This window comes from Nerophis ophidion, linkage group LG11 (assembly GCF_033978795.1).
Source record: "Nerophis ophidion isolate RoL-2023_Sa linkage group LG11, RoL_Noph_v1.0, whole genome shotgun sequence".
NCBI lineage: Eukaryota > Metazoa > Chordata > Actinopteri > Syngnathiformes > Syngnathidae > Nerophis > Nerophis ophidion.
In genome coordinates, this window is record NC_084621.1 from 30,818,097 (window position 1) to 30,844,495 (window position 26,399).

General features: G+C 38.3%; 1 protein-coding gene across 2 annotated transcripts in view; it reads left to right on the forward strand.

Annotated features, from left to right (window-relative positions):
- LOC133561904 (gamma-aminobutyric acid type B receptor subunit 1-like) overlaps window positions 1–26,399 on the forward strand; it is a 126,481-nt gene that overhangs the window by 21,725 nt on the left and 78,357 nt on the right. For both annotated transcript variants that reach the window (XM_061915553.1, XM_061915554.1), the window contains exons 2-6: window positions 10,946–11,080; window positions 21,601–21,771; window positions 25,159–25,260; window positions 25,501–25,566; window positions 25,666–25,857. In XM_061915553.1, the coding sequence (XP_061771537.1) occupies window positions 10,946–11,080; window positions 21,601–21,771; window positions 25,159–25,260; window positions 25,501–25,566; window positions 25,666–25,857 (666 nt within the window). The remainder of the gene's footprint in view (window positions 1–10,945; window positions 11,081–21,600; window positions 21,772–25,158; window positions 25,261–25,500; window positions 25,567–25,665; window positions 25,858–26,399) is intronic.

The following is a 26,399-nucleotide window of genomic DNA, read 5'->3' on the forward strand; positions in this document are numbered from 1 at the left end:
ACATCGTGTGCTACAGGCAAGGCTTTTTTATTAGCGACCAGAAGTTGCGAACTTTTATCGTCGATGTTCTCTACTAAATCCGTTCAGCAAAAATATGGCAATATCGCGAAATGATCAAGTATGACACACAGAATGGACCTGCTATCCCCGTTTAAATAAAAAAATCTCATTTCAATAGGCCTTTGTTTCAGTTAAAAACTCATTGTGATTCAAATCTTTTCAGCTTAATAAGACGAAGTAGGTAAAAAATAAAATACAGTGCCCAATAGAAATAGCTTCTCTATCCTTTAAAATGGCCTGAATTATTAATTGTTCATGATAAAAAGATAACTTTTTTATTGCAACATTTGAAAATGAGATGATTATAATACCGGTAACTGCTGTGCAGTTGTTGTGTTTTGTTTCATTATCACATTCCTGAGTCTCATTTGGGGACAGCGTGGCACAGTTGGGAGAGGGGCCGTGTCGGCAACCTGAGGGTTCCTGATTCGATCCCCACCTTCTATCAACCTAGTCATGTCCGTTGTGTCCTTGAGCAAGACACTTCACCCGTGCTCCTGATGGGTCCCGGTTAGCGCCTTGCATGGCAGCCCCCGCCATCAGTGTGTGAACGTGTGTGTGTGTGCATGTGTGTGTGTGTGTGTGTGTGTGTGAATGGGTGAATGTGGAAATAGTTTCACAGCGCTTTGAGTACCTTGAAGGTAGAAAAGCGCTATACAAGAATAACCCATTACATTACATTACAAAAAAATAGAATGATAATATATGTTACTGCATACGTCAGCAGCTAAATTAGGAGCCTTTGTTTGCCTACTTACTAATAAGATGAAAGTTGTCTTGTATGTTCACTATTTTATTTAAGGACAACATTGCAATAAGAAACATAGGTTTAATGTACCGTAAGATTTTTTGTTAAAATAAAGCCAATACTGACATTTTTGTGGTACCAAAAATTAGTATTGGGACAACCTTAGTCATTAACATAACTCGTTGTACACAAACATGGCGTCAATCAACATTCCGCAAGGAGGGGAAAAAACATCAAAGAAAAGAGTCAGAGCTTGACAACCGTCTTCCATTGTTAAAGTCTCCCGTTTGTGAACACTTGATCTTCCGAGTGAAATACGTATGCAGACAATGACAAGTAGATAAGACGAAAGCAGTGTGCCGCCCCCTTTGTTCAGCAGAGGTGGTGAACATGGTTACAAGCTAGTATTAATTCTGCGATTTAACCAATTTCAACCCTTTTCATATATCGTGCCCCATTGTGATCAGTAACCTTTTAAAAAGATTGTTAAATGAGCCTGCACAGAAACAGGACGTGCATGTCATCAATGTGTTGTCCACCTTACCCCCAAACACACTTTATTGCGGAGTTTACCTAGTTTGTTTATAACATGAATCCTATACAGTCTGATTGCCCGCATCCCCCTTCTTCCTCCCCTCCAAATCCCCCGTAGGGAGGAAGTGATCTGTGAAGTCAGCTCGGGATTGATTGGAGGTGAAAAAAGCCTGCATTGCACAAGGTTGCCTGTTCTTGTTTGACAATCTGTCGCGTAAAGCTTCCTTCCCAGTCGATGCTAATTCTCTTAAGGCAGCAAATATTGACGAGCAATGCAAGAAAAAGACGTTGATTAAGTTAAATAAAATAAATAAGTTGTTAATGTCATTCTCCAGTCGAAAGTGAGCGTTATTATCTTTGTGGGAGTGTTGGATACCGCCCTTATTAAATTGTGCAGGTGTAGCTGCCATTATGAAACCTAATGCGCTGTACTGGCACATGCATAATGCCACATTTGCACTTTAATTTCCTTTCATGCCTCAGGTGCTGTCAAAGTGGTGATAAAATAAAGAAAAATATGGCCTAAACAGGAGAGGCCTTATCCTTCTGCATGGCAATTTAAACACTTATTGTGTGAACTTCCTACCCCAAAAGGCTGAAACGAAGGGTTACTAAAAGTTAGCGTGTGCTCAAACACGTGGAAACTTGATAGCGCACGCAAAACTGATCTACTAAGTGTCATGTCTGTTGATCATGTTTTTGTTTGGCCATGTGCTGTTTGTTTTTTGGACACTCAGTTCCTGCTTTTTCACTCTTGTGTTGTCACCATAGCAACCATTAGTTTCACCTGTGTCACATTTCATGCTACCTCTGATACTGTCCATAGTTTTGCTTCTTGCCATGCCACATAAGTTTTTGTTTTTCATGTCACAGTTATCGAGTTTTGTTTCATGTTCATAGTTTCTGCCTTAGTGCAACTTTTGTTTTTTACAGGCAAGTTTTTGTACCTGCTTGTGAGCGCCTTTTGTTTGTTCCTGTTTTGAGTTAAGATTAAATCATGTCCTTACCTTCACGCCTTGCCCGTGCCATTTTTCCTTTGCATTCCGGAAAAACAAACCCCAAAGTCCACGCACAGAAAATTAGTGAAAACAGGTGCGGACTCCAAATGTGACACAGGTGAAACTAATGGTTGCTATGGTGACAAAACAAGAGTGAAAAATCAGGAACTGAGTGTCCAAAAAACAAACAACACATGGCCAAACAAAAACATGATCAACAGACATGACACTGAGCTCATGCGCTGAGAATTGGTTCCTTTAAATGAGCAAACAAATGAACCCAATCTATTTTTTTTCGGCAGTGGTGTGCAAAGTGCGGGCCAGAGGCCATTTGCGGCCCACAGCTAATTTTTCAATGACCCGCAGCACATTGTAAAAATACAATCGGGGGGGGGGGGGGAAGTGGAATAATAAAGCAAACAGGTGAAATGTAGCAGGAAAAAAAGTTGCACTAATAAGACAAAGCTGCCATGCAGGCTGGTTTTGTCTTTAAGACTGTCATTGCTTAAAAAATAATATTGAACAAAAAACAATGTTATGAAATATTAACCAATTCAAGGCTCCATCACTTCACATCAAATATTGCACTTTAAAATATATTTTTGGTGGAAAAATATTCTTATTTTGTGTGTTTGCCACATGAAAAACTAAGTTTTCTTTGACCAAAAAACTATAAAACAAAAACATGAAAAATAACAACGAATTTAGAGACTTAAGTGTTGAAAATATAAAAAAGAATTTACATGTATTACTTATTTTTAACACTTTCTTAAGTGGGGCCCCTTTGGATCCCCAATAATTTTAGTGTTTGTTTTTTTAAATGTCTTTGATCAAAAAAATATTAATGAAAAAAAATCGATGTTCTTATGAATTATTGACCTATTTTAGGCTACAATTACTTCACATCAAATATTTCACTTTGAAAATCTTTTTGGGAAAAATATTGCATATTTTGTGTTTTTGCCATCATAAACAGCGTTTTGACAAAAAGGGATTAAAACAGAAAATGTATATATTTAAGGGTTGAATTTTTATTTTTCTAAAACTAATATACAACTTAATCTTGACCGAGACCCTTCAGTGTCCCTGGAACCCAAAAAATCTAAACATTGTATTGGTTTTGAAAATTAAAATGATCAAAATGGCCCACGCATGCTTTTTATTTTTGAGTGTGCGGCCCTCTGGGATAAAAAGTTTGGACACCCTTGATTTAGAGTCTTTCTCTTCATGTATACGCAGAATATATGCTGATTATTAGGACACACAATGGTGGGAGAGGGAGATTCAAATGCAATCATTTAGCGTCCGCAATGTGATTTATCAAGTCTGTTATTGCCTTTCTATTTAGCACATTTTGAAGTCATGGGCAAACAGGCAGTACACAATAATGCCTGTGAAAAAGGAGGCGATTGGGGTGCAATGACCGACGATGGAGAGATAAGCCTCTGTATGTGCGCGTGTCAACATATTTCAACTGTCAGAAGAAAAATCATCTATGCTATATTAAACTGCTTGATGACTTAACGCCGAACTGCACCTTTTTAAAAAAATATATATTTTGCCTATCATTCACGGCCCTTATGTAACACAAGAACATATGTTTTTTTTAATGCATTCTAAATAGATAAATAAATGCTAGCAAAAATCAGCTAACAATGGAGCAAACGGTAGTTGCTCTATTTCGCCTATAAAGCGCTCTAAAAACATCCAAACACTTCTATCAACGTTTTATATACACACTGGTAGTACATTTCACCACATCTAGTGTGTGTGACAATCATTGGTACTATATGTAATGTAGTAACAGGCACATACATAATAACATGTAATTATTATTATTATTATAATAATAATATATTATAATAATAATATCTAAAACAAAACTACTATTTACGGCAGACTTTGTGAGAGACAACAAACATAGTAAAACAATCACTTAGTTTACAATGTCTGCTCTCACTGTTGGGACATTTGTATTGTCCCATTTAAACTAATAATTAATCATAACCCCGACATCGGGGTTAAAGAAAGGGGTGCAAACGAGCCTCTTTTTGTGTCTTTCCCACCATCTCCGGGTTTAAGTGGACCAACTTCTCGGTTTATGTTCACAACCTTCTACTCTCCAGGTGAGAGGCATGATTTATAATCTAGAACTAACTTTTACCAGCTCAGAGGCGATGCAGCAGCTCACCGGCTCACTATGTCAAAACAGCAGCAGAAGCTAGTTAGCTTTCTGTGATCAATGCGCCACTAAAATAGATCCTTAACGTTAGCGCTTATAATAACAATATCGCTAATATTTGGTTAATATTGTATTGTTGGTGCTTTTTGGAGTTTTTTTTAGTGGGTTTTATGGGCACAACAGATGAAATTGCCTCATTTTGCTAGCATTTGTTTACGAGTTAGAATTTGTAAAAAAAAAAAAAAAGGATTTTGAACATTTTTTAAAAGTACAGATTTCTTTTAGGAATCAATTGATTCATTTTGGTATCTGCTTGTGTTTTTTCAATGGTGTTAGTTTTTTCATATGTATGAAACACCGAGCTGCGTGCATTTTTTTTCATGTCTTGTTCATTCCAGCACACCACTGTGGATATGGCCCGGGTTTTTGACCCACAGTAATACCGCCGTCTCCCAGACATTTTGGCGTGTTAAAAGTAGTTTCTGCTGTCTCCATTAAAGTGGTACAGATTATAGTTATGTGGCGCATGTTCCACAATACGACAAATTACCACAAGTCGGACAATATGATGCTATGGATGTAAAATAAATGAGTGTCCATGGTGATTGCTGAAAGCCCACGCTCCCATAAATCTGCACCACTTTTGCACTTGTGATCAAATATCGATCAGAAAAGATCACCTGCAACACGCCACACTTTTATAGTTTACAGGCGCTAATCCCGGGGCTATTTGCAGTGTGATTACCCCTACAAGACATGGCGCCTCAAAGACAAACTGTCCAAATTAGAAGTCGTGCTGGTCTGGGCCGTCACAGGCTTTGCCGCGATTGTCCGTGACACCCGTCAGGAGAGTTTCTATTGTGTTTGTTTGGACCAAGACGCTCCACGGCGGGCCGGAATCATTACACGTGTCAGGACGGTTTATGTGTGATGGTGGAGGGCGGCGGCGCACGGTGGCGGTTGGCCATTTATCTGTCAGACAGAACGTCCAGCGAGTTGATCTCAGTTAGTTTCTTCTTGCGCTTGCTGCCGCTTCAGTCTTCGCTTGTGTGACAATTCAGCAGAAGCTGGGAACTCACAAACACAATGTGGCAAGCGGGTCCATTTGCTTCCTGTGGGAAATGATCTGTGACAGGGTCAAACAGCTACCAACATGAATAGCACATGCATTGTTTAAAAAGTCCTTTATTATAATAGTCTTCAATCATTTTGAATATGTCAGAAATCCAACAATATATATTTGAATTATATTTTCCTTTAATATTTGTTAAAGTGTTTTGTGTAAGCACTACTGTGTGTCTGCAGCTTTAATGCTAATGAGCCATGTGTTTGTGTCTCTGCAAGAAGCGCTATTGTGTATTTTATCGACTCTTTACATGTACACTGTAACACAGTGTACACAAGAGCTACTTTACAAAAAAAAAATGTCTAAGAGCTACTAAATTTTGTGAATTTTATAGCAGTGATTCTCAAACTGTGGTACACAGGCTCCATCTAGTCAAATAATCACATGAACCATTTTTTTTTCCTATATTCAAACACAGTGTTACTATTCAAACTACGTTACATTAGCCAAAAATACTTAAGATACCGTATTTCCTTGAATTGACGCAGGGCATATAGTATGCACCTGCCTTGAGTCAGAAGTAGTTTTAAATTAATTAGCGCATGCTTACTTTTACCGCATGCTTTTGGTAAGCGCAGGGGTGAGAAGAGGTTTTAAATAAATTAACGCGGCAATTCAAGGAAATACGGTACTTTAAATAAAACCTATGACTTGTTTTTAATGAATACTTTGGTCTGCTATGCTACTGTATTTTAGCCAAGTGTTTTCTAAGGTGGTAATACTGTTTTATAGCTTATTTCAAACCAAACAAAGGGAATACGCTTGTTTTGCCAGAGAGCATTAACAAAATGTTGGTATCCACAACACACATTTTCTATTAAATAATTTTTTTCTTCCGCATATTTATTATATTTTTCATCACTATTTAAGCTAATTTTGAAAAAAAAGTAGAGTTTTTTATTTTCCAATATTCAAATACAATGTTTCTATTCAAACTGTGTGCTAAGTTACATTAGAAAAAATATTTAAGATATTTGAAATAAAACGTCTGCTTTGTTTTTAATGAATATTTCGGTGTACTACGCTGCTGTATTTTAGCCAAGTGTTTTCTAAGGTGGTACTACTGTTTTATAGCTTATTTCAACTCAAACAAAGGGAATACGCTTGTTTTACCAGAAAGCCTTAATGAAATGTTGGTATCCACAACTCACATTTTCTATGAAATAACTGTGTTCCTCTGGATCGTTCATATACATTTTTTATCACTATTTGAGCTACTTTGAAAAAAAAAGTAATTTTTTAAATTTTCCTATATTCAAACAGTGTTGCTATTCAATCAATCAATCAATCAATCAATCAATCAATCAATGTTTATTTATATAGCCCTACATCACAAGTGTCTCAAAGGGCTGCACAAACCACAACGACATCCTCGGTAGAGCCCACATAAGGGCAAGGAAAAAGTCACCCCAGTGGGACGTCGACAATGATGACTTTGAGAAACCTTGGAAAGGACCGCATATGTGAGCAACACCCCAATCCCCCAGGGGACCCAGGATGGAGCGGTTCATCCTGGGTCCCGACTGTGGACAGCCAGACCGGACCCCCTCCACAAGGGTGGGGGGGACATAGGAGAAAAAGAAAAGAAACGGAAGATCAACTGGTCTAAAAAGGGGGTCTATTTAAAGGCTGGAGTATACAAGTGAGTTTTAAAATGAGACTTCTCGAACTGTTACCGGGAGGGCATTCCAGAGTACTGGAGCCCGAATGGAAAACGCTCTATAGCCCGCAGACTTTTTTTGGGCTCTGGGAATCACTAATAAGCCGGAGTCCTTTGGACGCAGATTTCTTGCCGGGACATATGGTACAATACAATCGGCAAGATAGGCTGGAGCTAGACCATGTAGTATTTTATACGTATGTAGTAAAACCTTAAAGTCACATCTTAAGTGCACAGGAAGCCAGTGCAGGTGAGCCAGTATAGGCCTAATATGATCAAACTTTCTTGTTCTTGTAAAAGGTCTAGCAGCCGCATTTTGTACCAACTGTAATCGTTTAATGCTAGACATGGGTAGACCCGAAAATAATACTTTACAGTAATCGAGACGAGACGTAACAAACGCATGGATAAGGATCTCAGCATCGTTAGTGGACAAAATGGAGCGAATTTTAGCGATATTACGGAGATGAAAGAAGGCCGTTTTAGTAACGCTTTTGATGTGTGACTCAAATGAGAGAGTTGGGTCGAAGATACTACCCAGATTCTTTACCGAGTCGCCTTGTTAAATTGTTTGGTTGTCAAATGTAAAGTTGTATTATTAAATAGAGGTCAGTGTCTAGCAGGACCGATAATCAGCATTTCCGTTTTTTTGGCGTTGAGTTGCAAAAAGTTGGCGGACATCCATTGTTTAATTTCATTAAGACACGCCTCCAGCTGACTACAATCTGGCGTGTTGGTCAGCTTTAGGGCATGTAGAGTTGGGTGTCATCAGCATAACGGTGAAAACTAACACCGTATTTGCGTATGATGTTGCCTAGTGGCAGCATGTAGATGCTGAAGAGTGCAGGGCCAAGGACCGAACCCTGGGGAACTCCACACGTTACCTTAACATAGTCCGAGGTCATATTGTTATGGGAAATTCCCTGCATCCTGTCAGTAAGGTAAGAGTTAAACCAAGACAGGGCTAAGTCTGACATACCAATTTGTGTTTTGATACGCTCTAATAAAATATTACGGCATGGCACAGTGGAAGAGTGGCCGTGCGCAACCCGAGGGTCCCTGGTTCAATCCCCACATAGTACCAACCTCGTCACGTCCGTTGTGTCCTGAGCAAGACACTTCACCCTTGCTCCTGATGGGTGCTGGTTAGCGCCTTGCATGGCAGCTCCCTCCATCAGTGTGTGTGAATGGGTGAATGTGGAAGTAGTGTCAAAGCGCTTTGAGTACCTCAAAGGTAGAACAGCGCTATACAAGTACAACCCATTTATCATTTATGATCAACGGTATCGAACGCATTGCTAAGATCAAGGAGCAGCAACATAGATGACGCATCAGAATCCATCCTTAGCAATAGATCATTAGTCATTTTTGCGAGGGCTGTCTCCGTAGAGTGATTTGCCCTGAAACCGGATTGAAAGGTTTCACATTGATTGTTAGACGCTAAGTGTTCATTTAGCTGCTCTGCAACAATTTTTTCGAGGATTTCCGAAATAAAGGGAAGGTGAGACACCGGTCGGTGGTTTACCATGAGGTCAGGATCGAGGTTAGGTCTTTTAAGGAGAGGATGAATAACCGCTTTTTTGAAGAGTGCCAGAGGAAAGTGATACGTTTATAATATTTAGCACTGATGGACGTAATAATACAAAGAGCTCCTTGATAAGTTTCCTAAGAAGTGGGTCAAGTAAGAAAGTTGTTTGTTTTATTCAATATACACGTTGTAATGCTATTTTATCAAAACGAGAGAAACTATTTTGGAGGCAGTATCTGCCGTATATACAGTCGTATTTGTGTTAATAGAACTGTGTGTAATGTTACATTATCCAAAAATATGTACAATATTTTAAATAAAACCTCTGCCTTGTTTTTAATGAATACTTAGGTCTATTACGCTACTGTATTTTAGCCAAGGGTTTTTCTAAGGTGGTACTACTGTTTTATAGCTTATTTCAACCCAAACAAGGGGAATCCGCTTGTTTTGCCAGAGAGCATTAACAAACTGTTGGTATCAGCAACTCACATTCTCTAGTAAATAATTTTGTTCCTCGGCATCTTCTATATATTTTTCATCACTATTTGAGCTACCTTCCGCCCGATTGTAGCTGAGATAGGCGCCAGCACCCCCCGCAACCCCAAAAGGGAATAAGCGGTAGAAAATGGATGGATGGATGAAAGAAAAAAAAAGTACAGTTTTTTATTTTCCTATATTCAAACACAGTGTTACTATTTAAACTGTGCGTAGTGTTACAGTGGCCAAAACTATTTAAGATACTTTAAATTAACTTTTGCCTTGTTTTTAATGAATACTTAGGTCTATTACACTACTGTATTTTTAGCCAAGTGTTTTCTAAGGCTGTACTTGGTGAAAAAACAGTTTTATAGCTTAGTTCAACCCAAAACAAGGGAATAAGCTTTAACGAATTTTTGGTATCAACAACTCACATTTTCTATTAAATCATTTGTTCCTCTGCATCATTTATATATTTTTTATCACTATTTGAGTTACTTTGAGGGGGTAAAGGACAATAATTTGTTGTACTTTATTTATATGAATGGCAACATTTAATTCACGGGTGTAAAAACTGCAGCCCAGGGGCCATTTGTGACCTGCAGCTCAAGTTTTATCAGCCCATAAATAAAATATTTAAGAAAAAAAGAGCAAAAATATGTGATGTAATGAAAAAAAACCTGAAAATGTTATACATAATTTGAAGTATGCGTGGGAAATTGTTATATATATTTTAAATACTGCAAACAGACATTAAAAACTTAGTGCTAGTTTTTTTTTATATCATTGCATCACATCTTTTTTGTCACATTTTTTCCCCAAAAATATGTTGCGGACCAAAAAAACACAAATTGCTGTCTGCAATGGCTCCCTGGCCGCACTTTGGACACCACTGAATTAACTTTGCCACTTTTTACTCAAATATAAATATAAGTAATGTCTGTTATCAGCATTTTTTTTTTTTTACAAAAAAAAATAATAAAAAAAAAATATATATATGTATATATATATAAATATACATATATATATATATATATATATATATATATATATATATCAAAATGGCCTGGGTATACTTTGATTTTTCGTTATGTGGCCCTTAGTTGAAAAATATACCCCTGATTTAAAATGTACTTTATTTAGGAAGCAGATTTCCACTCAAACAGTGCGGTGATTCTCTTTGTGCTATTTTGTGGTAATGTGTCATTAAAAATAGGCACCATGTCTAAATTAAACAGTTATTAGAAAAAGTTTAGGCAAATATTATTTAACCTTTTGGTGAGCTAATCAAAGTCAGCTGGCGAGTTTGGAGACCCCTGTTGCAACACTACGTGCGTAATATCAATCAATCAATCAATCAATGTTTACTTATATAGCCCTAAATCACTAGTGTCTCAAAGGGCTGCACAGACCACCACGACATCCTCGTAATAGATGCCAAACATCTCATACAACAAGGTCAATTTAAGAAGTGAGACAGGAGAGCACAATTTATGTGAGCCACATGCCAACATGCCAAATGAGTTTGTGTATGAACAAAAGTCTGGCTCACCTAGCGAGGGGCGGCTCGGAGTCGTTTTTTCATCACTTTGTCTCTTTATTGTGATTGTTTTTTCGAATGTTCCCTTCTAGTGCGACCCAGGAGAAGCCACCAAGTTGCTGTACGACCTTCTCTACACGGAGCCCATCAAGATCGTGCTGATGCCAGGATGCAGCGGCGTCTCCACGCTGGTGGCAGAAGCAGCTCGAATGTGGAACCTCATCGTGGTGAGTTAAGCGTGTGCAAATGAAGAAGTCCGTTGCATGGCTAATCAATTATTTGAACGATTAATGAAAATGAACTTCATAACATGGGTGAATTGCCATGTCCAGCATGGCATAGTGGGTAGAGCGGCCGTGCCAGAAACCTGAAGGTTGCAGGTTCGCTCCCCGCCTCTTGACAACCAAATCGCTGCCGTTGTGTCCTTGGACATTTCCCCCTTGCCCCCGATGCCGCTCACACTGGTGAATAAATGATGAATGAATGGTAGGCGGTGGTGTGAGGAGCCATATGCACAAATTGGCAGCCTTGCTTCCGTCAGTCTACCCCAGGGCAGCTGTGGCTACAAGTGTAGCTTACCACCTTCAGGTGTGAATGAATGAGGGGTTCCCACTTCTCTGTGAGCTCTTTGTGTATTGAATAGTAGAAAAGCGCAATATAAAATCTAATCCATTATTATATTATTATTATTATTATGTTTGTTTTCTTTTGCGAGAGCTTTAAATCCAAATGCAAGAGGTTTCACCTTGTGTATCGCTCTCAACACCCAAGCGTGTATATTCAATAGGAGAATTAAATAAACGCAGTTAACCCTCTAGTCAGCCATCCACCATCTTTGTTGCGGAAGGGGCTGGCGGGACCGCTAGCTTACACACATAGGATGCATGTCTGGCAAGTTGAACTCACAAATAACGAAAATTCAGAGGGAAAAATATGATTGCAAAGCCAAATATTTAAATATTTGGGATTTTGAATGAGTAAAGAACACGGACAAATGAGCTGGCATGACCAAGTTGTTGGAACAACAACAAAAGGACAACAAAACACATTTTAAGACCCAATTTGTTCAACGACGGAAATATAAAGATGTTCAATAGTTACATTGTTGCAACAGAGATTGAGAGTCCGTTTTATTTTGTTTGTCCATTTAGAAGAATTAAAAGTTCTTGACCTCCCAGTTACAAAGGTAAAAAATATGAATGGCAAAAAAAAACTTTACTACATTTGAACGGATTACTTGTATTGTTCTTATTATTTAATATGTTTACATTACGTCACATGTACATTACATAAATTTTTTCTCCAAATAATGAATAACATAACATCGATGAGCAGGAATAGTTTGTGGGACAATATATTGTCTCGCAAAATTAGCTAGCAGCCTGGCTTTGTTTGTTTATTTATTAATTAGGGGTGCACAAAAAATGGATTCACATCCGAAACACGATTCTTATCCATTCTGACTGTAAATCAATTCATAACTTTGAAAAATTGATGAAAATGTTTTAAAAAATAATTGTATACTTATATAGTGTACAGTCAATACATGTATGTATATATTGTGTATGCATGTGTGTATGTATGTATTTGTGTGTTTGTGTGTATATATATATATATATATATATATATCTATATATATCTATATATATATATAAATATATATATATATATATATATAAATATATATAGATATATATAGATACATATATATATATATATATATATATATATATATATATATATATATATATATATTAGGGCTGGGCAACGATTAAAAATCGCACTATTTGTCCGATTAGTCGCGATTAACTGCATTTTATACGCAAAGCCCAATAATGAATTCAAAAGTAGTGTGTAGTGCACCTTTATTGGAATATTCTCCCACATGAACAAAAGCGGCAAAACATTTGTTGTGCAAACACGATTTAAATCAGTCCTTGTTAAACAATAGCAGTTAAATAGCATATTTTATGAAAATCAACTCAAAAAATCTAAATACAAACATTTAAGCTTATTGCCACTGCCAGGGTATTTAAGTTATCCTGTTTGTTATGGAAAATAAATATAATCTACATACAAATCTCTGAGCCACAATCATAACATCTGAACAGGCAATTTCTGAGGTAACAGCAGAAAAATTTTTTTTTTTATCAGGGATCTTATGTTTAAAAAACCTATATTATGGGTAGTGGGCTGTTTTAGGGAATTTTTTTATCAAATTATCCGTAGTAGCAATATTGATAATGTTGTGTTTATTCTGCGTAGTGTACTTAGAATAATGATGACCATATCTAGGAATTGATATGATGGGAATTTTCCGATTGTTTGCTTGGTGCTTTGATAAACTGAACGCATCATATACATGGTACTATATTGTGATGTTATGAGCCAGGGGAAAAAAGAACTACCCTACCCAGCATGCAACAGGAGTGACGAGCATGCGCAGTAGCCCGGTATAGGTTGTGTCGCCATGACGGCATCTTGTATGTTGTGATATGCACGCTCTGAAAGCAAACGTTAAGAACTCAGCCAACACTCCTCGTCTGCATTATTGATAAATAGACAGAGAACACATATACTCCGCTGCCTCACAGGCCGCTGGATGTAGCCGGCAAAGTATTCCCATGCTAGCTAGCCGGTCTAGCAAGCATGCGTCATTCAGTCCAAAACGGCCCGATCTATCCACATTCAGAATTGTCTGGCAGTCGTAAGTGATCCCGGAGTGACCACGCTGTAAGCCAGCCATGAAATTTGCAGAATTGTCCGGTATTTTTGCCAAATATTCCATCTTTACCAAGAGCCCCTCGAAGCCGAAGCTTATCCGGGCGACGCCATCTTGTTAAGAAAAGGTGTTAACAAAATAAAAGCATATAAATAACATATGCAAATGTGCGATAAAATAATTGTCGGCGTTAATAGATTGATGAGTTAACTCGTAATTAACGCATTAATTTGCCCACCCCTAATATATATATATATATATATATATATATATATATATATATATTAGGGATGTACGATATGCCAGTACTAATAAAGTAATGTGGTTCTAATGATTTAAAAACGGTACTTTACTGCTTCTGAAAAATACCGGTACTTATTTTCCCTTGGACATGACAGTGTGCCGTTTGCTTAAGCAAGCAGACACGCATATTAGGCAACGCATACACACGGTATACTTTAAAAGCAGAAACACAGTGGAGATATTAAAGGGAGAATGGACACATTTTTGGCTTAAAAACAATCGATGAAGTTGAAGCTCTAAACAATGAAGCGCTGCTCTGCAAGAGGTGCTTAGCTCTTGCTCTTGTTAGCCGTTAGCTACCCAGCGGCTAAAGTCCATCCGCAGTCGGTAGTATTTAAGCTACTTTTTAATCACTAATCCTTGCCTCCATGGCGACAAATAAAGTAAGTTTCTTACAAATATCATCCCTGAAGGACGAGGAATAGCTAAACATGCTTCACTAGGAGGATACAATAGCTAAACGCTAACAACAAGCTAGCGCTCCTGAATGTGAACAAGTGCCATGGGTGGATCTACACAGACATCAACTGTAACTATACAAGAACTGTACTCAGTCGATACTACAATGATTATGTCAATATCTTTTACTATCACAAATTATTTTGTCATTTTTTAATGTTTATAAACTCAGGAAATACCTACCTGGACACAGGACAACTTTAATTATGATAATGTTAATGATAAATGATAAATGGGTTGTACTTGTATAGCGCTTTTCTACCTTCAAGGTACTGAAAGCGCTTTGACACTACTTCCACATTTACCCATTCACACACACATTCAAACACTGATACCAAAATGTGTAGTATCGCCCAAAACCTATGTGAAGTAACCAAACAACAGAAGAATAAGGCTTATTACATTTTAACACAAGTGTATATAGAACATGTTAAAACAAAAAGTAAGCAGATACTAACAGTAAATAAACAAGTAGATCAATTTTCTACCGCTTGTCCCTCACAGTGATAGAATGGAAAATGACACAATATGTTATTACATAAGTACGTCAACAGCCAAAATCAGAGCCTTTGTTTGTTTACTTACTACTAAAAGACAAGTTGTCTAATATGTTCATTATTTTATATAATGACAAAATTATTATTTGATTGCAATAAGAAACATATTTAGTGTTTCATAAGATTTTTTTGTTGAAATAATAATAATAACAATGACATTTCGTTGTGGTCCCCTTTATTTTGAAAAGTATAGAAATACATTATGGTACTAGTACCAAAATAATGGTATTGGGACAATACCACCGAGAAGTATTTTATGATGCACCTCACAATCACCTCCAGTTCCTAACCTGGTGCAAGTCTTGTGGCTATTCTTTTATGGATGATTTCCTTAACAAGGGTAGGAGCTCGTCCATATATACGTTTGTAAAGAAAGTGTCATAGGCTTTCATTGTGTAAAAACTTACATTTCTGTAAAACAATACATTTATGATAAAAAAAAATAAACACCCCCTAAACACAACCTATGCAACTAACCCTGCATCCCTAATTTTTTTAAAAGCGGAATATTTGATGTAAAATAACTGGAGCCTTAAATAAGTCAATCATTCATTACAACACTGATTTTTATTTGGGGTTTTTTTGAGCAATGACTGTTTATAATTCCTAGGGATCCAAAAGGGTTAAAAGTGTTAAAAATAAGTCATACATTATTTTAATTTTTGTTTTATTTTCAACGGTTAAATCTGTAGATAATCTTCAAAACTATCCGTTGATTATATAATAGGTTTTTTGTGTTTTTATTGTTTGCTTGTTTTATGCCCTTTTTGTCATAGAAAACTTTTTTTTTTATGGCAAACACCCAAAATATGCAATTTTTCAAAGTACAATATTTGATGTAAAGTAATTTGGGCCTTCAATTGGTCAATAATTCATAACAACATTGATTTTGATTCATTATTATTTTTTGAGCAGTGATAGTTTTAAAGAAAAGATAGCATTTGCATTAACGTGTTTGTTTTGTTACATCAAATTTAAATGTGAATGTTAGCTGTCGGTAGAGCAGATGTTTACGCATAGTTTCCCAAATCAATGTCATGTCTGTTATTTATTTTGAAGACACTTGACGGCGCACTGAATCAGCGCTGACACTCAACGAAACAGTTTGGTGGAAGACATTGACGTAGACATAAAAGCTCGGGACAAAGCGCATTGTCCGGCCGTGTGTGTGTGTTACCTGACAACACCTTTGTTTGTGAAAAAGACGGCCCGCAGATGTCGTCTGCTTTTCACAGCAGATATTTTTCATTTCGCAGCCCTTCTCCGTGCCTTGTTCTGCCTCTCATTCTGCTCTCGATTAGCTTTGTCTGCCCATTGAAGACGTTAGTCATCGAAAACAATCGCTTCAAGTGGCTGGCATCTGCGCCTCGCGTCCTTCTTACCGCTCACCTCTAATGCTGTCTCAGTTCGAGCGGCTTGAAGACACACTAAAGACATCTGTCTGTCTTTTAGACGCGGGGAAACGACCTCCTCGCTGTCGTACTCCCTTACTTCTGCCCACGCAGGATCCTCCGCGCATGTCCAACGGCCTCATCACAGAGAGAAACCGCAGTTCCTGGATCAAAAAGGGGAGTTAATCGCCTCCTCCTTTCACTCTTGTTCATTTGATCCCCCGTATTCGTTTCTAAAAGCACACTTGGCCATTGATCGAGCGCTCAAGGGCTGCGGGAAACTCGACCGATTGTAATTAAGAGATATTGTTTGAGGTTGTTGGGGGATGCTTCTACGCTGTTGCAGCGTAAATCTATTGTGTTTGGATTGAAGTTATTCCCACTGTTGGGAAATCTTTCTCGTGACATTCTCGGTTTGTAAAAGCGACCTTTCCACCCAGCAGTGACAGCGGACTACAGGTTCCTTTAACTGTTACTGTTGGAAAGCCAACGGTGACATATTTTGGTGCCTGTGCTGCGCCCGGTTGCCGACTCACTCTGGAACTTGGCAATCACTCCAGCAGCACTGAGAGCAGTCTCGGCCCAACGACCTCAAGCTAACGTTGCCATTTTCAATGCCAAAAAATTGTCTCCAACGTAAAAGGTAAGTCTCCACTTTTCCACAAATGCGCTCGCTTGATGCTAATATATGTTGCCTTTGCTATTGACATGTTACATTAGCATTTAGCATTAGAAATTTTTAGTTTTTATATTCCAACACATTCAAATTTGTTAATGAAAACTACTAAGATATACATTACAATAAAACAGCTGGAATGTAACTAGTACAATACTTACAGCATTAACACTTTGTAGGGCGCAACTTGAGACAGTTAAGACTGTCATGACCAACCCACCTTATACTACACTACTGCCGTCTAAAGTCTTGAACTTGCAACTGTACTTGAGGCTGAGAAATGTGCTATTGAAACAACATAAAACAACTGGACAGCAGTTATTATAATCTTCCTTTTTTTTTAAATGTTGCAATAATAAATTGATTTTATTATAAAAACAATTAGTATTTATTAACACACACACTAGTGGAGAATATTGGTACCGTTGCAAACTACATTCCAGTACCTGTGAATCGGTTCAAATGTGAGCGAATATGTGTCCAAAAAAAATTCTACCATGCCCCTTGTTTGCTCCACTTTTGAAAAAAGATCTATCTCTTTTAAAAATGTGACCTTTCATAAAGAAAAAACATTCCTAATAAACGTCATACCACTGGTGATCCACCCCCAGCTAAATGAGCCACTCTGTGCACACACCCACAACAAGAGCAGGCTTTGCTACACATTTTATAAGAAAATAGTTCTGCCAACTCTCTGTCATTTAGCTACAAACATAGGAGCTGCAAGTTGGATCATTTTGTATTTTCTTCAGCAAGATGCTGCTGATAAAATTTGACATTAGCATGTAGCTCACATAGCTATTGCTGACGTTTTTTCCCCTTTTGTGCCATTCGCTAATCTTACGTTGTTGTATGTGGTATGTGACATCTATCATGTTAGACATTTCCAGTGTAAATGTAAATCAACTAGATTACACAATACAATGTCTGTTTATCATACATTATTTTTTCATAAGGGAAGCTGTGACTACAAATGTAGCTTACCACCACCCAGAAAGGCACTTTAAAAAGCCAATTGATTCATTAATAAATATAACATATAAATAATGAAGAAATTATTAAATTTGCAACACTTACAATTTATGAACACATTATAGTTGAACTGTCTCTGAAAGCAGCTTGTTATTTCAACTTAGTACAGTGCGCTTGTTGGAGGCATACAAACACTGCTAATTAGCATTAAAGCTACAGACACTTAAAACAACTTGTTTTAAGTGTCTGTAGCTTAAATGCTTCAGTATAGATGCATTTGAAAAGCATCTAAACTGTCTAAATACCAGCATTAAGGGCTACACATGTCCATTACCCTATTTTGGCACTCTTAAAGGGAAACTGCATTTTTTGGGGGAAATTTGGCCAATCATTCACAATCCCTATGTAAGACAAAAACATATGTTTAATTTTTTTATGCATCGTAACTCGTAAAATATGGCAAGTAAGAGTTGACTAACAATGCAGCTAATGGGAATACTCTATTGTGCCCATGAAGCTCACTAAAATAACCATCCAAAAACTTCCAATAATACTCCATATACAGTGGGGCAAAAAAGTATTTAGTCAGCCACCGATTGTGCAAGTTCTCCCACTTAAAATGATGACAGAGGTCTGTAATTTTCCTCATAGGTACTCTTCAACTGTGAGAGAGAGAATGTGAAAAAAAATCCAGGAAATCACATTGTAGGAATTCGTAGTGTTGATGTTGTTGTTGAAAGACATAGTAAAGGTTGGGATGTGTCTGTGAAATTAATATGTCGCTGTATGCTTAAAATGAGCAAAATATGTAAATATTGCATGTTATTATGAATGTGCCTGTTACTACAATACATGTATACTTACAGCTTGTATATAAAACATTTATTGAGGTTTTTGAGAGCGCTTTATAGCCGAAATAGAGCAACTCCCATATCCTTCATTGTTTGCTGACTTCAACGAGTGTTTATTTATGCATTAATGCAAAACATGTGTGCTTGTCTCACATAGGTATTGTAAATGACAGGAAACCTTTTCAAGCAGGCAACATTGGCAACAGTTTCTCTTTAAGATTCATTTAGAATGTTAGAAAAAGCCTATACACGCAAATGTCTCTAAGTGCAGACAGAAAGTTGCCCGCAAACGTACAGTTTTATGGTACTCTAGGCATGGCTTTGTCTGGTCGACCATTACTCTCAAGGCTGACAGTTCAATCGCCTCTAAAGGACGCTTGAGTGCGACACCGCGTCCCAAATTGCGTCTAATGGTCTTTTGGCTTCTTTGTCAAAATTAGCCCTCACTTCCTGACAGTGTAGCTGCTCCATGCCGCTTATCAATGACTTCACCTGTATGGTTGCTGCACCCTGAGGGATTTGTTATTGTGAAGAGTCCACATTGTTCGAGATGTCTGACATTCTTCATCAAGCTCCTCCTCCTTTTCATCGGCTGTAAGTAATGAGGCCAGGGGAGAGTGCCTAACGTATGTGATGGTCTCCCAAATGCCAGGTTTCTCATATTTAAAGAGACCTGTCGAGGGGTCTTGCCGCCTCCAGTTGTCATTGTGAAAGTAATTGTTTGAACCGTTCATTTGGCATTTACCGCCGCCCCGCCCACCTGTTCCATTGGAGACATCTTCTCTCACATGGGGTGTATTTTTAATGAGATATGATTGAATTTAAATATTGTCCATTGAAAAGAAGCAGCCTTTTGTCAAAGCCAAACAATTCTAATCTATATTAGCCGTGTGCATTCCGCCTGTTGTTTTCATTGAAAGTTTTTTGGATCTGTTCCTGTTCAACCAAAAAATATCCAGAGAAAGATAGGGTATGTTTTTAAGTTTTTATTTTGAAATCCCAAATACGCATCAGATTAAAGAGGAGAAAAATGCACTTTCCTACAGAAAGAAAGAAGGAAATTAAGACTGCTCACACAGTCACTAAGGTGGGCACTATGTTTGACAGATCAACTTAATGTGTATTATATTCATCCATGACAGCATTTTTGTTGTAAATTGTGAGGTGTGTGTGTTAAAATCATGGTTGTTTTTACAAATGATGACAGATGTGAACAAGAGCATGTATTGTCTTTGTGTGATGATGTAAATGAGATGTGGTTGTATTGTATATTAAGTATGTTACCATGAAAGGGCATTTTATGACTTTTCTTAATTTGATTACGTGATATGGTATGATTTTATTGTAATAATTGTATTGCATGATTTTTGTATCCCTTTAATTTAGGTAGCCAGGGACTGGAGATGGAAATGAGCTATTTAGGTATAAATTGGTACAGAACATTTCTGTCTTTGAGTTTAATGTTTATGTGCATTGTCCCTCCAAATAAAGACTAAACTATAAGAAGCGAGAGAGTGCGAGAGACACAAATACTATGTTTACACTGGAAGCCAATGTGACCCAAATCTGATTTTTTTCCAAATCTAATTTTTCCAGCTGACGTTTACCCTGCAAGTAAGATGTGATCTTTACCAGACTGTAGTGTAAACACACAAAGACTGCAATGTGGCCCCAATGTGTCGTCCACGTCACTTGCATGAGCAGTTCAATAAATTGAAAACAAAGAAAGTTGACCGGATTTCGTAAATGAACAAGAAACTTGCTACTACTACTACAAAAAATGAATTAAATGCAGTGAAAAAAAATGTTCTTTCATGAAAATAAATTAAAGTGATATAATGTATGGATATAATTTATGTCGTGTAATATGTTGGTAGGGGTTCTAATCTTTTTATGGCTGTTAAGTTGAGGGAACACAACCATCAGCATGGATCTACTTTAGCTTTGTTTTTCAAATCACTTACAGAAATAACTTACGCAATGTATGTGAAATGTAAGCAAACGCGCCAGAGCGTCAATTCCGGTCTTTCAACAATTGCTATTTCTTGAGAATCAAAATAAATATTCGTATATTACCTACTATTTGCTCATTATCGACTATAGTGATGCACTGAAAATTCAGCCTTTGGAAAAAAAAACGCACACACGAATGACGTAGCTCGCCCAAAGCTGATGAAAAAGTCTCATTGAAAAGAGCAGATTCCAATTGTGTTTGGGATACCTCCTGATGTGGCCTGAATTTGATTCCAAAAGATCAGATTTGGGGCACTTTGGAGCGTTCAGACTCGCATAAAAAAATATGATCTTTTTCACTTGAGGGCAAAGCAATCAGATTTTTTGTGCAGTCTAAACGGGGCTATAGAAATCTTTCAGATCTTTATTCCTTTTGAGAATTAAAGGTGGAGGGGTTGGAGCAAAACAGCAACAAACTCGATCTGATTGTGGACAGGAATATTTTTGGTTAAGCATTGGGAAAGACAATTAACACAATATCAATTATTAAAAGAAATCCATTTGGAAAGTCACCTTCGACCAAAAGACATACAATACAAATGAGTAACCTTCGAATATCACAGCACTCTTTGTCTCATACTTGGAGAAGGTGGGGGTTGCGTTGTAAAAACAACCGAGTAGAGCTCTTTCCACTTAGCCATAGGAATGTGTAAGGGCCATAAAATTGTCTTATTTTTGACAAAACCCAGGCAAATGCAGGGAAGAGGACATACTAACACATACACTGAAATTGTGGTTCAGTTTAGTTCAGATTGCTAATTTTGCCATAACAAAGACTGTTTCCTCATACCTGTTCTCCCCAGCTCTCGTATGGCTCCAGCTCACCGGCTTTGTCCAACCGCCAGCGCTTCCCCACCTTCTTCCGCACGCACCCGTCAGCCACACTGCACAACCCCACCAGGGTGCAGCTATTCCAGAAGTGGAAGTGGACTCGCATCGCCACCATCCAGCAGACCACCGAAGTGTTCACCTCGGTCAGTCCCCATTGAAACATATGACATAAATTTGCATTTACGCAAACATGGGGAAGTGTGGAGAGAAAGTGTTTTGTAGTAGCATTTTAAATTGGGTATGGTGCTTGTATTTTTTTTGTAATAACCACATAGTTCAGTGGGCAGTTGACATTGTGTGGCACTTGTGCGTTAAGTTGACGTGTATGTATTTAATTATTTGTACCATGTGTGGGAAAGTCTGTCTAAATTGTTACGTATAAGAGGATGCTATACTCTCAGACCTGTAATATAATACACTTTACTAAAGGTTGTCATGTACTAAGCTGTAGCGCGCCCAGAGCTGATCTACTGCAAAGGGAATTTCATCTGTTAAGTGAGCAAAATATGGACTGCAATCCATTTTGTGTCTCTGTTTCATTAATATGCAAAATATATGCTGATAGTCAAAACACACAAAATATTGGGATTAGAAGATGCAAATAGGATTTAGGACGCGCAATGTAAATTATCAACACTCCTCACCGTTTTGCGAGCACTATTTGACTTTTTATTTAGCACGTGTCAGAAGGACGTCCAAACTGACAGTTACACACATAGCTGCAGCATAAGTGCTTGCGCTGCAAAGATAAACTAGAGTCCTCCGTCCTGCGTGTCTGTCAACATTCTATTCAGCAACATAATTTTATAATTTTATAGCTGCTCGAGGACCTGAACTGATTAAAACAAATTAAATTGATGCGTTTTGGTGTAATTTATTTTACATTTTTAATCGTGTTATGGTTTTTTTCACATATAATATATTATTACTAAAATATTTCTTATATGAAAAAATATTTTGAATTATGCATGTTTTTGCGTCTTCAACGGAATAAGTGCAGCCTCTCTCCAATGATTGAACTTTTGGTGGTAAAAAAAAAGAAGTGATGTCAAAGTAGATGCGTTACAGGACTGCTTCTAAGATTCCCATAAAATGTGGTAGATGTCTCCTGCATGTTTAAACGCCACAGGTGTGGGCATGATAACATGAATGTGCAGTAAATCAGTGTCTCTATGGTGATACCCCGTATAGTACACACAAAATCCTCATTTAAAAAGGTGGTCTGCACCACTTTATAATTGCACTTGCATCTCACGCAACGCGCCCACTAATTTTACATGTTATTTTATTGTGTGCGCACACAGTTTAGTGCAAGATATTTGGATTTTAGTAAATCAGGCCCTTGGTTATTGACAAGCAACTGTCACGATGGGCTTACCCAGAGATGAACCTCAACATAGAGGAGATATAATAAGAATAATAACAAAAAAAACACTCAAAAAGGAGTGAGGGAAAATAACTAAAGATGCACACAAAACGTGTGGAGAAGTAACAGTTAACACTACGGGGCTGAACCAGGGAAAACGAGAAGTGTGAGTGGAGCCAAAGCAGAGGAGATGAACATGAGTGGAAGGGTGAACCATCAGGAATCTACTGGCGCCGAGTGAGGGGACTGGAAAGTGCAAGAGGAAATGAGTATCAGGTGGCTTTGCCCCGTGACCCAGAAACAATGCACTGTAACAAAAAGAAGAACACAGCTGCCGAATCATGGCTGCAACACTCACAATGGCCCATGGGTGGCAATATGTGTGCTGCGTATAGAGAGAGTATGGACAACTTTGTTTCAAAGTTGGTCCCAAACATGGCGCTCTGTAGTCACGTGAGGGGCTTTTCACCAATCATTGAAGAGATTGTCTGGCCATACTCTTTCTGATTAGTCAATAGCCCGTCACGTGACTATAGGGCGCCATGTTTGGGACCAACTCTAAAACTGAGTTGTCCATACTCTCTCTGTACACATTTCTGCTGTTGATAAACTTGTTAAAGAAACATTTGAGACGCCCTGCGTAGGGCTGGACCAATTAAAACAATATCAATATATATTGTGATACGTATGTAATCCTATCAATATAAAATCCGTTCATTAAAACGTTCGATAAATACATATTTTTTTTGGTCTGAAAAAAACGGAAAGAATAAAGTTTGGTTTGTTGCAAAAACAAAGGAACTCGCGGTCTGGTAAGCTAGCCAAACAGGAAATTGTCATCAAATGCGAGGGACTCGCTAAACAGCCAATCGTGTAACAATATCAACCATTACTTTTGGTTGTCAATTTTCTGTGCAGAGTGAAATAAATGGAAATGAGTTGTGCAGAGTGCGAAGAAATAGTGGATAAAAAAGGAGAAGTCACTTCCATAGTATGGCAGTTTTTTCTTATCAACATTGATGGAGAAGTTTATTGACAAACGTTTGTTCCCTATTCGGATGTACGGAAACAGGTAGGAACTAAAGTGCAGGACTGTATAACTAAAGCCAATAGCTAAATATAAAAACTGTTCTACTTTAAAATAATAATTTGATCGAATAATATTTTAAGTATAATTCCTGCATAATATTACTTTGTGGCACTAAACCTGCAAAGACTTGTTCTTTTCAGGTTGCTCTAAGTTTACATTTTCACACTTTGCACTATTTTGTTACACTTTATTAGGCATTTCTTACATATTCCTTATTTTATAATTTTTTACCTTAAAGATTGTTTAGTGTTTATTGTAATTTTCAAATTTTGTTTACATTGATTGTTTTCCATGCTTGTATTGATATTTCATTTAGTTTCTGGCATGATAGCTGAGGGGATTTTAATCAGAAGGTTACATTTATTATATGTTTCTCCTGTTCCATATTTTCATATGCCAACAAATTTCAATAATTATCAATATCGACCAATATAAAAAACGTATATTGTGATACAGTTTTCAACCATATCCCCCAACCCTAGTCCCGCGTGCTAGATTGAGGCCGTAGTTTGTACACCCCTGTACTTTGGTATTGTGCCTTGACAAAGATATTGTTGTACTCATTGCTGTGTTTAAAAGGACATTCAAGACCTTGAATGAAGAAAATACCCACGTATTCCCAATCTGTCGCTTATTTTTTAATCACTTCCTCCATGTCCTCACATTGATGTGTTTTGGTTAAGGAAGGATTGTTTTAATTAGCTGCTGTCTTGATCTGGGTGTTTGTTTCCACATTGCTCTTTCAAGCAATCGCTCCTGGTGATTATCGGATGTCTTTTCAACATATTCGGTGCAATATTGGTCGTGAAGAACATCGACCACGCAATGCGTCTCTCCTCGACTAGACAATCGATATGGAGCCACTTAATGTCGGCTCCCCTAATTGAGGTTAATGATCCAGCTCTTTGCAGCCGTGTTCCTTGTGTAAAGATCGCTGCCTGTGTTGTGTACGTACGTCCTCACGCTGCCTTTGTGTGTCTCCTACACACTTCAGCCTCTCCTGCTTCCAGTAGAATTGTGTTTTTCCCCTTAGACGTGCCAATCTAAGGCCAGCTCTCCTCTTCCTCCCCTCAGACTCTGGATGACCTGGAGCAGAGAGTCAAGGAGGCTGGCATCGAAATCAGCGTCCGAACGAGCTTCCTCACCGACCCGGCTGTGGCTGTCAAAAACCTCAAGGTGCTTTGATTAAAAATTCACCTCAGCTGTCAGCAACTCACCCCTTCACAGCTGCACATATCATTAGCAGGCAGCTCGTTTGGCAGAAATTAATGCATAGGATTAATTAGCTACTCCTCAGCGTCTGGAAGTTTCAGATTTCAACCAGCGCATCAACATGAGCTACCCCTGCGTTTTCTTTGCCTGTATCTGTTGATCTAAACAAGCCATATTTTCATGTCGTCGTCCCGTGTGGTCCAGCGACAGGATGCCAGGATCATTGTGGGGCTGTTCTACGAGACAGAAGCCAGGAAGGTGTTTTGCGAAGTTAGTGCCAGTTCTTCTGCTCAATTCATCCCAATAGGCCCAACCAGACTGGCAATTAGTAGTGTAATGACCTGCGACTCATGCCCATTTATGCCGCAGGTGTTCAAAGAGAAGCTCTATGGAAAGAAGTACGTGTGGTTCCTCATCGGCTGGTACGCCGACAACTGGTTCAAGATCAAGGACCCGGCCATCAACTGCACAGTGGAGAACATGACGGAGGCCGTGGAGGGTCATGTGACCACGGAGATTGTCATGCTCAACCCCGAGACCGTCAGAGGTGTCTCTAACATGGTGGGTAATGACTCAACGATACTTTTTTGGTGATTTGTCGACGTGTTTCTGCGATTGGACAGGGTGTGCCTGCATCTCCATTAAGTCAGCTGGGAGAGGCTGCAGCACACCCATGACCTTAAAGTGCGTTCCATTTGTACTGGGAAGTCGGAATTTCAAATGGAATGCCCCCCAAAGTCGGATTTCCGAATCGGAAAGTCGGAGCATGCTGACCACCCCTGAGTTAGTTTCATAGATAGCGGCTCTGGATGTGAACAATGATATCCGCTTCTATAATATCCGTTATTAGCACTTCTGTTTAGTTTTTGTCGCAGTAAATCAATGTATTGTCCATCCATCCATTTTCAACCGCTTGTCCCCTATGGGGTCGCAGGGGTGGTAGAGCCTATCTGGGCTGCACACGGGTGGAAGGCAAAGTACACCCTGGACACGTCACCACCTCATCGCAGGGCCAACACAGATAGACAGACAGCATTCACACACTAGGGCCAATTTAGTGTTGCCGATCAACCTATCCCTAGGTGCATATCTTTGGAGGTGGG